The following is a 15,518-nucleotide window of genomic DNA, read 5'->3' on the forward strand; positions in this document are numbered from 1 at the left end:
TGAACCATGACCCGGTTACTCCAGGAGCTGCCTGCTGTTTTCTTATTTTCTAAGCAAGTCCCTGAGACAATGCCTTGCATGCCAAACAGAGCCAGGGAATCAGATCGGAAAAGTTCTGAACTGGAGGGATACTCCCCTTTTCATCCTCCTTAGCCCTTGATAAATTTCTCCTTTCCCTCCCACCTAAAAACCTGGACAGAAAAATAACTCTTATGTGTACAAGAACACAGGGGGAAATGCTTCTGCACTAACTGTTTTACTGAGCTGAATTTAGATGCTAATTTTGTTGTTGTCATCTTGACAGAACCCAAGAAGAAGAAAAAGGAAGGCAAGAAACAGGAGAAGATGCTGGATTAATAGAAGCCAAGCTGGTCAGCATGAGAAAGGGACATCGGCAGCCACGATCAGTTAACAGTTTCATTTACACCTAGGCATTTTATCCTAAAATTATTTATAGCTTAATAGTACAATAGAAGGAAAGAAACAAATACACACACACACACACAAAAAAATCTTTTTTTCCTTTTTATTTTACTTTAGTATTTTTAACATATAACCCTAACAATGTTTTTAGAGGCCTGAAATAAAGGACTGTAACTTCCTTTAGAAAAGTATTTCTATTTTATATTGAACAATGTAGAAGGTTTTAAAGATTTTTTTTTCTCAAGTTTTATATTAGGTCTTGATCCTATGAATTAGTCCACACGGGCTAAGGCTTGAGCATACAGAGCCTAACTGTAGTCAGTGGAACTTTGTTGTAACGGTCTTTGCCTGAAAGCTGCAGTGTTTTAGGATTGTGGCCTTGGGTCAGAAACAAACAAACCTTTCTTTCTTTTTCCTTTTATCTTTTAAATTCTTGTTACAGCTAGAGAGCTCTGTGAATAATCAGCTGGGTAGGGATTTTTGGATATTTGCAGGTAAGAATTTTTTTTTTTCTGGTTAATCTTCAGGTGAAAGGCCACCATTTCTAGGTTAAAAACTCATCGTCTCTGCTGCTGGCAATTTTCCTTTCTCCGATAGAAAAAAGGTGGGGTTAGCAAAGTCCTGAATTTTTCATTTTTCCCCCTCAGAAGCTGAGAGAGTATTTTTCATAGAAGAATGACAGCAGAACTCTCTTTTTGTTTTCATATTAAATTCAAGGTGATGGAGAAAAATGTTTTCTTCTCTATCTAAAAATCCTGAAACCCCCCCAGAAATTCTGGGGGTTTTTTTCCAGCAGTGAAAACAGCCTTTTTTTCCTTACACATTTAACCTGCATTATTGTTTTTGCCTGACTCAGCTCCCACTGATGTTAGTGGAAGACCTCCTATTGATTTTACTTAGAACTGGTAAAAAAAAAGAAGTATTTACAGCAGAAAATAGCTAAAGAAATGAAAGTAAAAAAATGTCATGGACTATTTGATATTTTGACACAAAATTAAACAACGTTTGAGAGGGGCTAGATATAAAAAAAAAAAAAAAAAAATCAATGTTTTTGTTCTCTTTCATTTCCCATTACAGAGAGAGGAGGGTGGGAATGAAAACCAAAACAGTTTTCTGTTTTCATCCACAAATTGGAATAGTTCAGCCAAAATAAAATTTTTGTGCTGTGAAATTTTCATTTAAAAATATTTTGTGGGGAAAAATTAAATGGAAACAATTTGATTGGCTGTAATTTCAACCGGTGCTGAATCTCTTCTTCTGAGGAGAGGGGAGTCTTCTTTCTTTCATTTTGACCATTATTCAAAATGATTGTGAGATCAGGGGAAAGACCCATTTCTTATGAGCCAATTTGCTATCCAACTGGCTCCTTGAAGATCTCACCATGTGGTGGATTGGGAAGAGGATTGGTTTTCGCACAAGGCCGCTTTTAGACTGACATTTTCAAAGGAGCTAAAGGAAGTTCGGTGGCCAAATCCCATTGAATTTGCTTTGAAAATCATAGACTAAAAGAAGAAGGGAGGGACTACGTACTTTGTATGATCAACAGGCTGCCAATCTTATAAGTGTTGGGGGGACTCTGCCAAACTCCACTCATTTCCGTGGTGCTGCATCAGACATAGTATAAGCAAATGATCTGAATTATATTCACAAAGCTTGCAGAAATAGTGGGGAATTTTTCCCATGCTAACCTCCCACATGCCTCCCTACCCCAAACAAACTCTGGGACAGACCTTCCTCATGCTTATACTAAAGTTATGTCTACATTGTAGTCAATATGCAAGTACAATTCACATGGACACATTTGAATTCATTTTATATCAACTAGGTTGGGTACTGAGAGCAGTAATGCCATAACAGCCCAGATATCTGCCTGGACTATCAACCAGGTATATGCCTGGCGCTGGAAACATTTTGCCTGTAATTCATGCTGAGTTCCATGTGCTTTGGCTACACTGTTATTGTTACCTGAGCTTGAAATGGATATTTGGGTGGGCCAACATTTAGAGCAGATGAGCAAAAATCAAAGCCTATTAATATATTTAATTAAACTTGACACCCTGAGGCTCTGACTGGTGGGCCTAGATGCAAATTGGCCCACTTTGGCTACGCCTCTGACTTCAACTAAGTAGCTGCAGCTATCTGAGCTGTAGTCATGCATTGACTGCATTGTAGGCATATCCTGAGGGTAGATGTTTTTGGCTATGCCTTAGAGCAGAATTTGAGAACTGCTTCGGTGTGTCTCTGGAGCTCTTCCTTGTGCCCTACAATTAGAAACTGTTTGATATACAAGCAGTGGGGGATTCAGTTGCTGGGAGGGAACATAGTTATAGGAGAATAGTTGCTTTTCACTCGCCAAAGGCTTGTTTACATACTGAACTAATTTAGCCGGTACAGCTTTTAAACTTGGTTTCCAGTGGTCAAGGTAGCTATCAAGAGTCAAGAATGAAGCAAAGACAGACAGCCTGATTGTTCCTGCACATATACTGGTTTTTATAGTCATAGCTCCTTGTTTCTACCAGGTAGAATTGAAAAGAGAACCATGTGTTTAGCTCCTTGGGGAGTGCTCACTTGGCACCTCATGACACATGATCAGCAACCCATCAGGCTGATTAAAAGAATAATCTTAACAGGGTCTACAGGAAACCCATTGAGTCCTTATTATCAAGAGGATGATGGCAGTGATGCATGGCCTCAACAGAGTCTAAAGAGGAAAAATGAAAATATCCTCATGGCTCCAGGACAACAGTGCAGAAAATCCCTTGGTGTGGAGGGAATAAAGATGTGGGGTGATGAAAATGTTTCCAGTATGCCACCAGCCATAGAAGATCACATACATACTGGTACTGGTATCAATAACCAAAGTAAATATTTTGTACTTCACAAAAGGGAAGAAAATATCTAGCAAATCAGCCAGAAGAATTCCATGGGGAGGCCTGGATGACGGTAGAGAAGAGACATACTAATTATGCCAAACCGGAGAAAACAGTTACAATTCACCTTTCAAAAGAAACAGAACAGCCAGGTCAGCTGTAAAAAAAGGCACCGGGGTGTGAGTTGACCTAGAAAACTGGTCCAGCTGTTTTTCTAGTGAAGTTAAATTGCAAAACAAGAGAAAAGCTTCTGAGTACATGTTCACTCTCCATCCATCCTCTCTCCATCTGCCCAGAGTCATTTGGCAGATCCTACCCATTAATTTCTTTATCCTATAATCTCCCATTGTCTTATAGAGGCTTCCACAATGGTTACCTTCCAGCTAAGGAGGGAAAGTATGTCTTTCCTTCTAAATTATAATTTTAGGAGAAGGAAAGACATACTTACCTACACACACACACACGCACATATATATATTATATATAAAAAATATGTTTAAATCAAGAACAACTTGGCATACTAGCACCAAATTTACAGAAACAAACAATGTATCCCACTTAGGGATTGAGCCATTATTTTAATCAGTTTAATGAAATAAGCTAGAGTTACCTGTTACTAGGCGAGTGTCCCACCCCAGGATTTATATTCTTCGATTTAGATTTTGAAACTTTTTGGCTTTTGGCAGCTGTGCTCTATATCTCTAATGTGTTGAATCACCTCCCCAAAACTTCAGGGAAGCCCATATTATGGTAGGGACTCAAATAGGTTAGGCCACTGTCAAGTTTGACATTTCTCTAGGTAGAAATACCCTGCGCTGAAAAGGAGTTCCTGTTTGAACTTCACATTGTCTCACCACCAGTCAGCATCTTCTACTTTTATAGTGCTACTCCTGTTGGTGCTGTTTCTTTTTCAGGGGAGGACACTATTTTCATTTTGAGACCAATAACTGTCACCAATCAGGGAACAGCTTCAGAGGGCCCTGGTCAAGAATTGCTGGGTACTAACTCAGAAGCACCTTATTCAAGCTCCTTCTGTTTATTTCTCCCATCACATATCTTTCTTTCCAGAGAGCAGGAAAGGTGGGAATTGGGTGAAACTTTTGCTTCCATGCTTTGTTTCAATGGTGCCAATATGGTAACTAAGCAAATTTGGACTGGAGATAACATGGAAGCCTCCCCCACTCCTCCTCCTCACAGTGATCTGGACATTAATAGGGGATATAAAAAGATAGGAGCGGCAGTATGATCATTTCCTCAGCTTTAAGAATTCAAGTGGTTAAGACTAATAAGAGAAATGCTAATCTATTTTTTTTTTTAACTTGATGGAAATTTTTTCCTTCATCATTTAGCCTCAGGTCATGGACAATTTGAATAAAACAATGGTGCATTAATTGGTAATGAACCCAGGGGAGAACAAATATTTTCCATGTGAAAACAGCCATCTAAAAGCTATGTAATGCAGTGGTGAAAACCAGGCTGTTTATCTGGGAGTTACTGAGGGTGAACGTTGTGGATCTATCTATTCTCCTATTGCTTAGGAGAATTCTTTGACAATCTCTCAGATTCCTCTGTGGTTTCTATTAGGCTAAAAGCTCTGAGGAGGAATAAGCATGTTCCTTTGTTCCTAGCATGGCATGTGTGGGTATGATATAACATGGTTTGTATTTTCTAAAGTGCTGCTGGAATCACTCTGCAACTACATCAGTTATGTAAACCTGCCAAGGTTTGTTTTTAGTGAATATTGATGAGATTTCAACAGAAAACAGAAATGTTCCAAATGTCCCAGAACCGTACGAGGAGGAGAAGGAGGGTTGGGGCTAGGGGGTATCAGAAATCTCTCCCTCAGTCCGTCCAGAGCCCACCAAGGGGTGGTCTCCTATAAATCTGGAGTAGTCCTGTATAAAATGAAGATATTTCCCTCCAAGTTTTATCAGTGTTTCAGACTTACTCTTTGGTCTGGCCAAGAAATTCCTCCCAGGATTTTGAAGGCATTACTGGGGCTTTTTCTCCCAAAGTTGGGAGAATGTTCTGAAGGTCAGGATAGGGGTTCTCATGCTGAACATGCAAAATGCTGGTGGTAAGAGAGATTCATGTGCGACCTGCGTGAGCAACCTACTCCCCCAAGTACCAGGAATGGATGCCTACAACTAAACCTTGCTCTCTGTTTCTTCCTGAGAGACAAAGAATTGTGGGAGCTTGTGATCAGGATGATTTTCATATCCATTTAATAAGATATGTACAACATTAAGTTGAAAAATAATGACACTCTAAAACAAGATAAGGTGGGTTTCCAAATTCTGTGGGAAGATGGGCTTCTGTTAGTGAAGATCATCAAAGGGTTTCTCTAATTGGTAGCTTCCTAGTGGACTGGAAACATATCCTATACAAAGAAAAATTAGAGCTGACAGTGCGACCAAAAACATCCTCAAAAACAGCTTCTTTCAGATTAAGTTGGGAAATCAGTAGAGAAGATTGCATCACAAGCAGTCATGTTAAAGTGTGGGTGGGTGGTGCAGGGGGAAGCGTAGACCTTTAGACCCAGACAGAAAACTGAGCCAATCAGGGGACAGCGAAATAAACCATTAGTCATTCATGTACTTTTTAAATCTGGATTTGGAAATGATCTGGACCTCTTGCTTTTACTAGCAGAAAGCTTGAGATCCTGTTTGTTGCCAGCATGACTGTGAGTAATGACAAAGCGCTCATCCTTCTACTACTACCTTCCTTCCACGCATATTCCAAAACCTTCAGCTTTGTCCTTTGTCTCCTTCATTCTAGCCCCAAACACATTTGAGAATCTATTTGTTCCAGAGAAAAGCTGAAATGCCCTAGTATATTCTTCACTATTTCCCCTCTTTGGAGGGTTGAACTGGCTCTTTAGCACTGGCTTTCTGTTCTACATTTGACTGTGGAGCTCCATGAAGTGAAGAACAGATCTGCATCCAACACAATTCTTCCAGCCCACGGCTCCTTGAAGCCTGAATGAGCTGCCTATGGTATGAGTATGCTCACGATTCTCTCATTAAACAGTTGGTAAAGAAGTCTCCATTTTCAAATGCAATTGCTTATTTTCTGTCTTTGATGATGACCCAAGATAGAATTTTCTGAAGACACTTCAAAAGGCTCTTCAAGGTTCAGACTTGCATAGAGAAGGCTCCTGCACTGAATTCCATGAGGAAAGCTGGAGAATTTACAGCCTGTGCCAGGCTTTATACCCATAGCTATCTTCTTAATTAATTACTTGTCCTAAATTCCCTCATCATAATCTGCCTACCAACTAGATACCATCTAGCTTCCCCCAGTGGGTCCTTGCACTTCCAATATTGTAATTATGTGGTTCATTTAGACTTTTATTGTTTGAAGGGAATGGCTTTGCTCTCCAGAGATTGTCTTGGACATTGAGAGGTCTTAAGCAGAACAAGCAACCTAGTGCTGCGCTTAGAGCTAGAAATCGGCTATTGACAATATGACTAAGCAAGCACATCACAACAAAAAATGGATGCATGGCTCAATGTGCCTCTCCAAAAAAAATATTGTAGCAACATTTTAGGAAAAATAAAGGGTCTTTTTTTCTTGTATTATTAATTACACCCATGCAAAGTAGGTGCAGTGATTTCCCAGGATACATGACAGTGAAGAATCATGTCCATCACTTTTGGGGGGGGCGTGGATGTGGGCAGTTCAGAGGATTCAAAACATATTTCAAAGCAATGGCTAAAATCTCTGCATCAGAATAATGTTCTACCACCACCAAGAAAAGGGGAAACTATAGTGGCCTCCATAGTCTTTACTGCAAACATCATATGAGAGGAATTGATTCACTAGAGTTTTAACACACAAACCTGGAGGAGAAAAGAATTTATGTTGCTGCAAATCAAATAATAGAAAAACTTCCCTATACTTGTAATTTTGGTGTTAAAAACACGGTAAGGAATAAAAGTTGAAATAACAAATAAAGGCTGAATATTGTGCTCATTGAATTTCTAATTCTGTATATATCTATTAAAACTTACAGCTCTATATGATGTCTTTACATGGGTTATTATGGGTTGTTTTCATTTCCTTTCCTCATTTTTTGGTTTGTATATTGATTTTGTAAGCTAGCTGTGTGTTACCTTTTTGTTTTTTTTAAAAGTTTGTATGAAAGCCATATATACACATTATAGAATGAAAGGATTAATCCTGTAACAGCCCTTAATGTTTTCCTTAGCTATTCGGGACTCTGGGAGGTCCTAGAGAATGTATATGGTTACCAATTGTATCAACATAATTTACTTGCTCTTAGTGGAGATAAAGAAGTTAAATAAACTAATACACAGTGGTGTGTTGTCATCATCTGGTTTTTGGAACAGTAGGGGACTCTTAAAATCTCCTGAAAGAACTCCAAAAGTTCTTAGGGGTTGTTCTTTGTGGTATCAGTTTTATGTCAGACATAGGTGTTGCCTGCATAATGACCTGGTTTTGTATCAACTCAGAAGGAGTTTTTATTTACAGCAAGAAAACGGGCCAGCAAGCCAGAGCCCTAGTAGAGAATGGCAGCTTCTTTGTAGTCATGGGCTTCTAGACTAAAGTCCATCTTTTTAACAATGTCACCCTGCCCCGCTGCCATAAAGATGACATGCTACATTAGTACTTTGACATAATCCTCTATAATGGAGTTCTGGAATCATATTTCCCATTTTCTCAAATGAGAGTATCATGCATTTATTCATCCCAGGAATAAAGTCTCCTCAGACCTTGCTGTGCTATGTCCAATCCCTTAAATATGGTGGTGCTAGTAGTAAGGGGAAACAACTGGGCATCAAAGAACAGGTCAGAGATTGTTATTTCCATTGAAGAACAAAGAAGAGGTGTGAATGTGATGATTGCCTGTCTACTTCTTTCTTCCTCCCTTTTTCCTTTTCTCTCTATCCTCTTTCCCTTTACCCTGACCCCTTTTCCTTTGTGTTTTGTTTTCCCATTTTCTCTAAAAATAACTAATACACAGAATATTTCAGAACAACTCTTACATGACAGGACCAGAGATAATCCATATTGGCTATAGCACTAGGAAAATTAGCTTCTAGAATTGTTTGGAATAAAATAAATTACTTCTATGAAAACTGCCAGTTCATTCCTCAAATTATTAATGGAGTTGGCAAGCCAAAGCTGACCACTGGCAAAGGAAACCAGCTACCAACCGTTATTTATTTATGCAGCCTGAATTTCTTTACCATAATCCACCTGGTTAATATTTACACTGTAAGACATGGAAGCAGTGAGCTGTTATCAGTGCCTTAAGCTACTTTTGTGTTTGTTGTATTCTGGGAATGGTTAGGAACTATCTGACCTTGTGTGCAGGGGACAGTAGCCTTGGGACTTCTGTAATTCATGCTTATCTTTCCATATCCCTCTTAGCAGGGTGCTCCAGTCACAAGGTTTCTGTGTATTCAGCATGCCAACTGAGCCAGGAGCAGTCCCGGGGAAGAACCTTTATGCCAGTTCCACAGTAGTGGGGTGTCCTTCTGCCTAGAAGATATTGTCTGTGGACCACTTTTCTGTCTCTTAGAGACTTCTTTATGCTGCTACAGTAGCATACGAAGGTCTTGATATATATAATGGGCACTGTACCTTTAACATGCTTTATAATGCTTTGCTATGTATCTCCAGATACTGCTTTCTACTCTCATAGTGAAATCAATATATTAATAATATCCAGGAGCAATTGGGACTAGAAGTCAAATGATAAATTTAGTCAAAGATGGTAGGTGGTTGGTTTTATTACTGATCAGTTATAAAATTTAGTCTCATACAGGCTAAGGTAAAGAGAATCTGTGTGTAAAGACTGCCTCTTGGCAAACATGGAGAACTGAACCGGGGTGTGTCCAGAACTAAAAGTCTGAACTGGGACAGCTTGAGGTAAAGAGCCAAGGCTAGAAGAATGCTTGTGGGCTCTGCGGATTGGCACAAGAGAAGGACTTGTAATATACACACACTAGTTGGTTACATGGTTCATGTGCCTAAAGGCATCTCAGCTGCATCCTCAAACCAAACATGGCCCCAGTCCTGGAAAAGTTCCATTTATGTCACTTGGCCAACAAACGGAGGACTGAAGTATGGTAAAGTGCTCAAGTTTGAGATTAAGTCAATTTTTTTGTAACTGGGAGACTAGAGCAATTCATCTTCCCTGTTGTGTGGAGCAGAGTGAAATCTTTTTCACTCTTTCACATACTCTCACACATACATGCACTGCACAATGGGTTACCTAAGCTGATGTTTCAGGACAACAACTGATTGCTACTGAGGGCAGAAATGAACTCACTCCCTGACCTTCCCTATTGTAACATTGCAAAATGGACCAGTTTCTAAAGGAAGGAAAGGATGACCTTTGGAAACCAGGAGCCAGAGGCAGGATAATGGACAAACTGAAGCAGAATTCTGACAGTGCCAAATTCTGTGCTCCATTTAAAGACCATATCCACAATATTTGTAGATAAAATAATGGATGCTACATCTTCAAAACACAGAACAAATAAAACTGCTATTAGCAAAGTTAAAAGAAAAGTCCAAATTACTGAACATATAGCTGGCACAAAAATAGTAAGATATAAAGAGAGAGAGAGAGAGAGAGAGAGAGAGAGACCTTTAAAAATCATAATGTTCCTGAAGTATATGGATATATGTAGAAATAATGAGCAGATACCAGCCATAAGTTTATGAGGAAAGCACAGATACATACATAACTAAAACTGATTGAAAAATTAAGAGCAAGATTCTTTGCACATTTTGAACTTTTGATAGTTTTTGTATAAGCAGTTGAAATTGAACCATCTATTAGTAAATGAAAAATGCTCAATTTCTAGATCAATTATATTTTCAATACAGACTGTTTCTTCCTCACACACACAGGTACAGACACAGGATGGACAGGGAAGAGACAAGAGGAGGAGGAGTTGCACTTTACGTAAAGTGCTGTATAATAAGGCTGTGTAAAACAGCATCATCCCCCTTTGACGTCCATTTTGATGGAACAGTGTTTCGTTTCAAGTTTTGTTTCATTTTGAAATCACTCTTCCGTTTTGTTTCGTCGAAACTGTTTCGCAGTTTGACCCATAGGGTATAATAGGGAATCATAAAATGCAGCAGGCAGGCAGATCGGGGGCTTACCTGCACCCCCGAGAGAGCTGTGGGGGTTGTGCTGGAGTCCTCCTGGGGGTGTGCGCCCCCCAATCTGCCTGCTGGATGAGATGAGCCGGGTGTTGCTGGCTGGGATTGGTGCTGAAGCCAGTAAGTCCTTGTTTCGTTTTGAAGCTGTTTCAAAGGCTTTTCTTTTGTTTTGCTTTCACTGTTTCAAGCTTGAAATGCATCAAAGCAGCTTTGAAATGAAACAACAGGTGAAATTTTGTACAGCCCTATTTTATAATTGTTCAGAGCTCCAGTATGAAACAGGAGATAGGCTTGTGGAAAGTCGCTGGGTTAGGGTCAGAGAGGAGAGCAACAAGGGTGATGTGTGGTGGGTGTCTGCTAAAAACCACCAGGCCAGGATGATGAGGTGGATGAGGCTTTCTTCAAACAGCTAGCAGAAATCTCCTGATAACAGGCCCTGGTTCTCATGGGGGACTTCAGTCACCCTGACATCTTCTGGGAGGGCAATACAGCAATGCATAGGCAATCTAGGAAGTTTTTGGAGAGTGTTGGGGACAACTTCCTGGTGCAGGTACTGGAGTGGTGAACTAGGTGCTGTGCTCTTCTTCACTTGTTGTTCATGAACAGGGAAGAATTGGTGGGGAATATAGAAGTAGATGGCAACTTGGGCAGCAGTGACCATGAGATGATTGAGTTCAGGATCCTGAGGAAAGAAAGGAAGGAGAGCAGCAGAGTAAGGACCCTGGATTTCAGAAAAGCAGACTTAGACTACCTCAGGGAACTGATGGACAGGATTCCCTGGGAGGCCAGTCTGAGGAGGAGAGGAGTCCAGGAGAGCTGGCCGTACTTTAAAGAAACCTTACTGAGGAATGAACCATTCCAATATGCAGGAAGACTAGCAAGTATTGCAGAAGCCCAGCTTGGCTTAGCAGGGAATTCTTCAGTGAGATAAAACACAAAAAGGAAGCATACAAGAAGTGGAAACTTGGACAAACAACTAGGGAGGAGCCTAAGAGTATTGCTGGGGAATCCAGGGAGGAAATCAGGATGGCCAAAGTGCAGTTGTAGTTAGCAAGGGATATAAAAGGTAACCAGAATGGTTTCTACAAGTATATCAGCAACAAGAGAAAGGTAAAGTGTGGGTCCCTTACTGAATGGGGGAAACCTAGGGACAGATGTGGAAAAGCCTGAAATACTCAGTGCCTTTTTTACCTTGGTCTTCACAGGCAAGGTCAGCTCCCAGACTACAGCACCTGGCAGCACAGTTTTGGGAAGAGGTGAGCAGCCAGCACTGGCAAAAGAACAGGTTAGGGACTATTTGAGAAAATTGGATATGTATAAGTCCATTGGGCTGGATGGGATGCACCCGACAGTGCTGAGGGAGTTGGCTGATGTGATTGCAGAGCCACTGGCTATCATCATCTTTGAAAACTCATGGCAGTTGGGAGAGGCCCTGGATGATCAGAATGATCATTGGGCTCAATGGGTAGTAATCAATGGCTTGATGTCGAGTTGGCAGGCAGTCTTAAGTGGAGTGCCCCAGGGGTTGGTTCTGGGGCCGGTTTTGTTCAATATCTTCATTAACAACCTGGAAGATCGAGAGGGTCTAGAGGAGGGCCACTCTCATGATCGGGGGCAGCAACGCAGGCCCTATGAGCAGAGGCTATGGGACCTGAACCTGTTCAGCCTCCACAAGAGAAGGCTGCGAGGGGATCTGGTGGCTGTCTACAAACTGGCCAAGGGGGACCAGCAGGCTATGGGAAAGTCCCTGTTCCCCCAAGCACTACTGGGCGTAACGAGGAATAATGGCCATAAATTGACTGAGAGTAGATTCAGGCTAGATATCAGGAGGCACTACTTCACAGTCAGGGTGGCTAGGATCTGGAACCAACTTCCAAGGGAAGTGTTGTTTGCTTCTACCCTGGGGGTCTTCAAAAGGAGGCTAGATAGACACCTTGCAGGGGTCATTTGACCCCAGCATTGTTTCCTGCCCATGCCAGGGGATCGGACTTGATGATCTGCTCAGGTCCCTTCCTACCCTACCAACTATGAAACTAAGATGGGATGGAGTGGACCCTCAGCAAGTTTGCAGATGACACCAAGTTGTGGAGAGTAAATATACTGGAGCATAGGGCTAGGATTCAGAGAGACTTAGACAAATTGGAGGATTGGACCAAAAGAAATCTCCTGAAGTTCAACAAGGACAAGTGCAAAGTCCTGCACTTAGGACAAAACAATCCCATGTACCAGTACAGGCTGAGGATCAACTGTCTAAGCAACAGCTCTGCAGAAAAGTACCTGGGGGTCACAGTGGACAATAAGCTGCATATGAGCCAAAAGTGTGCCCTTGTTATGAAGAAGGCTAACAACATACTGGGCTGTGTTGGTAGGAGTGTTGCCAGCAGATCAAGGGAAGTGATTATTCCCCTCTATTCAGTACTATGTCCAGTTTGGGCCCTCCACTACAGAAAGGGTATGGACAAATTGGAGAGAGTCCAGTGGAATGCAACAAACATGGAGGGTTGCCAGCAGATTGAGGGAAGATATTATTCCCCTATATTCTCCACTTGTGAGGCCACATCTGGAGCACTGCATTCAGTTTTGAGCCCCCCATTACAGAAAGGATGTAGAGAAGCTGGAGAGAGTCCAGTAGAGGGCAACAAAGTGGTTTGGGGGCTGGGGCACATGACTTTTGAGGAGAGGCTGAGCAAGCTGGGTTTATTTAGTCTAGAGAAGAGAAGACTGAGAGGAGATTTAATAGCAGCCCTCAACTACCTGAAGGGTGGTTCCAAAGAGGATGCAGCTGGACTGTTCTCAGTGGTGGCAGATGACAGAACAAACAGCAATAGTCTCAAGTTGCAGCAAGGGAAGTTTAGGTTGGATATTAGGAAACACTTTTTCATGAGGAGGGTAGCAAAGCACTGGCACAGGTTATTCTGAGAGGCTGTGGAATCTCCATCCTTGGAGGTGTTTAAGACCTGGCTAGACAAAGACTTTCCTGGGATGATATAGCTGTGGATAGTCCTGCTTTCAGCAGGGGGTTGGACTCGATGATCTCCTGAGGTCTTTTTCAACCCTAACTTTCTGTGATTCTGTGACAGCTCCACTGATCAGTGTATCAGCCTACATGTTTGCTGCTTCAATCCCTAGAGCAAACCTTTGGGTCACATGGTTGAGATTGTCCTTAGATTCTTTCATGCCTCTGTATTATAAGTGGTGACTCCTATTGCTTCAGCCTCCTCATTCTATGAAGTACCTTGCCTTTTTCTTCCGTTAATCCTAAATAAAGGGCAATGGTTATGCCTACTAGCTGCAATGAGGTTCCATCCTACTATTGGCATAACAATATGTTAATTTAGTTGTCTTGTACAAATCCTGAGACAAAGATTCTTTGGGCACTCTGATTGGGTGAACCCCGCCCCCCCCAGATGTGGAACTGTGCCTGCTATGAGGAGAGAATAAAGAAAAAAAACTGTCCCATAAAACTGGTCATTGATACTCAGCTAGGATAAAAAGCCCTTTAGCTAGAGCAGTGGTTTTCATCCTTTTTTTGTACCAGGACCCAGCATTTGTAAACATCAATGGTCAGTCCTAACCCAGTGCCTCACACTCCTGACCTATGGCCCTCCGCCTTCAGACACCAGCCTCCCAGTGTGTGGCATAGGAGGGGGGTGTGTGGGGTGGGTGTGTGTGCATGGGGTGGGTGGGGCAAGCAGCTTCTTGCAGGGCTAACACACTGCTAGCCTGCAAGGGAAAAACCACCATTTCCCACATTTTTCTCTTTTAAAGGAGAATCCATTTTTAAAGTCTGTTCATGGTCCTTTCATATATTCTTGCAAACCATTTTTGTTTCGTGACCCATGGGTTGAGAAACACTGAGCTAGAGGGAACAAAGAATGAAAAAGCAAATGCCAGATATGGGTAACCTGGAAGCGAGAATTTGGAGATGATATAGGAGGATTAATGGTGGGCTGAGCAGCCCTGAACCAGGAACAAATGGATAAACCAAGCCTGGGGAGAAGGTTTAGACTGATCCCCAAATTACCTGGCTGAGCATTGATCCGTTAATAACATCAAGCCCTAGGAAGAGGGAAAAGTTTTGATTTTTATGTCAGTTGATAGGTTTTGTCTTCTGGAAAGTTGGAAAATAGTCAGGTCATCTCCTTATGCAATCCCATTATCTTTAGAGCAGGCACAATGCTACTGTATTTCCTCACGTAGAAGATGACCTTGATTATGACCCCCTGTCCCCTGAATAATTAGATTCTATATATGGAAAATTTATAAATTTGTTACAATTTTCCAAGTATAGAATCTAATTATTGGAAGTTTGCCTTAAATTTGTGCCCCTCCCACTGTTACAGCAGGAAAAAACAGATCTAGGGGGTCAGCTAGCCCTTTTTTTGCTTCCCCCAAACTTTTTTCCCCTCTACTTTCTGTCAGACCCTATTTTCCCTGAGTACATGGAAATGAGGAAGACATTTGAAAACAATAACCTTGAAATTAAACATGGCTGTAGCAATTTGCATATAATACCTATGCACTTAGTTAATCCAGAATTAATGTATGTTATTGTTTAATTGCTGCAAGATTTAGTAGAGGTACTTCATAACCACATTTTCAAGCAGCATTTTGGCACCTACTTATGTGTAGCACAAAGAATACATGATACTAGTCCAAAGCCAAAAGCTTGTGATTTACTCTGCAATTCATTGGGTTGGGCCCCAACAGAGCCAACAGCACGTTAAATCATGGTGACCCCAAGCTCAGCACTGCTCAGCATGTGTGTGCATTCCACATACCCCCCTACAAAGGATCCACATGCTAATTAGCCCCCACTCTTTACTGGAACCGTATGTTCTTGTCACAAGTCCTGGGATACTCCAAAAAAGTATGTGCAAATGAGGTGCAGGGGAACCTGGTCTTGCTTTGCTTCACGGATAGTGTGCATCAGGTTGATGGGGGCAGACAGAGGGATTCTGGGTGAACTGTATGCAACGTCGTGGCTCACCATGACTTGAAAAATAGTCGGCAGTGAGGGAGGCTGTGCTTAATGGGTACTATCTTACGTCTTGTTCAGATGACGTATGATAATCTATT

The 15,518-nt window shown here is 41.6% G+C and overlaps 1 protein-coding gene across 2 annotated transcripts in view; it reads left to right on the forward strand.

The window, feature by feature from the left end:
• Positions 1-7,614, forward strand: part of PTN (pleiotrophin) — a 152,165-nt gene extending 144,551 nt beyond the window's left edge. For both annotated transcript variants that reach the window (XM_006278280.4, XM_019489350.2), the window contains exon 5: positions 305-7,614. In XM_006278280.4, coding sequence (XP_006278342.2) covers positions 305-357 — 53 coding nt within the window. In that variant the 3' untranslated portion in view covers positions 358-7,614. The remainder of the gene's footprint in view (positions 1-304) is intronic.
• Positions 7,615-15,518: the final 7,904 nt, after the last annotated feature.

Source organism: Alligator mississippiensis, chromosome 4, assembly GCF_030867095.1.
Source record: "Alligator mississippiensis isolate rAllMis1 chromosome 4, rAllMis1, whole genome shotgun sequence".
NCBI classification, from domain to species: Eukaryota; Metazoa; Chordata; order Crocodylia; family Alligatoridae; genus Alligator; species Alligator mississippiensis.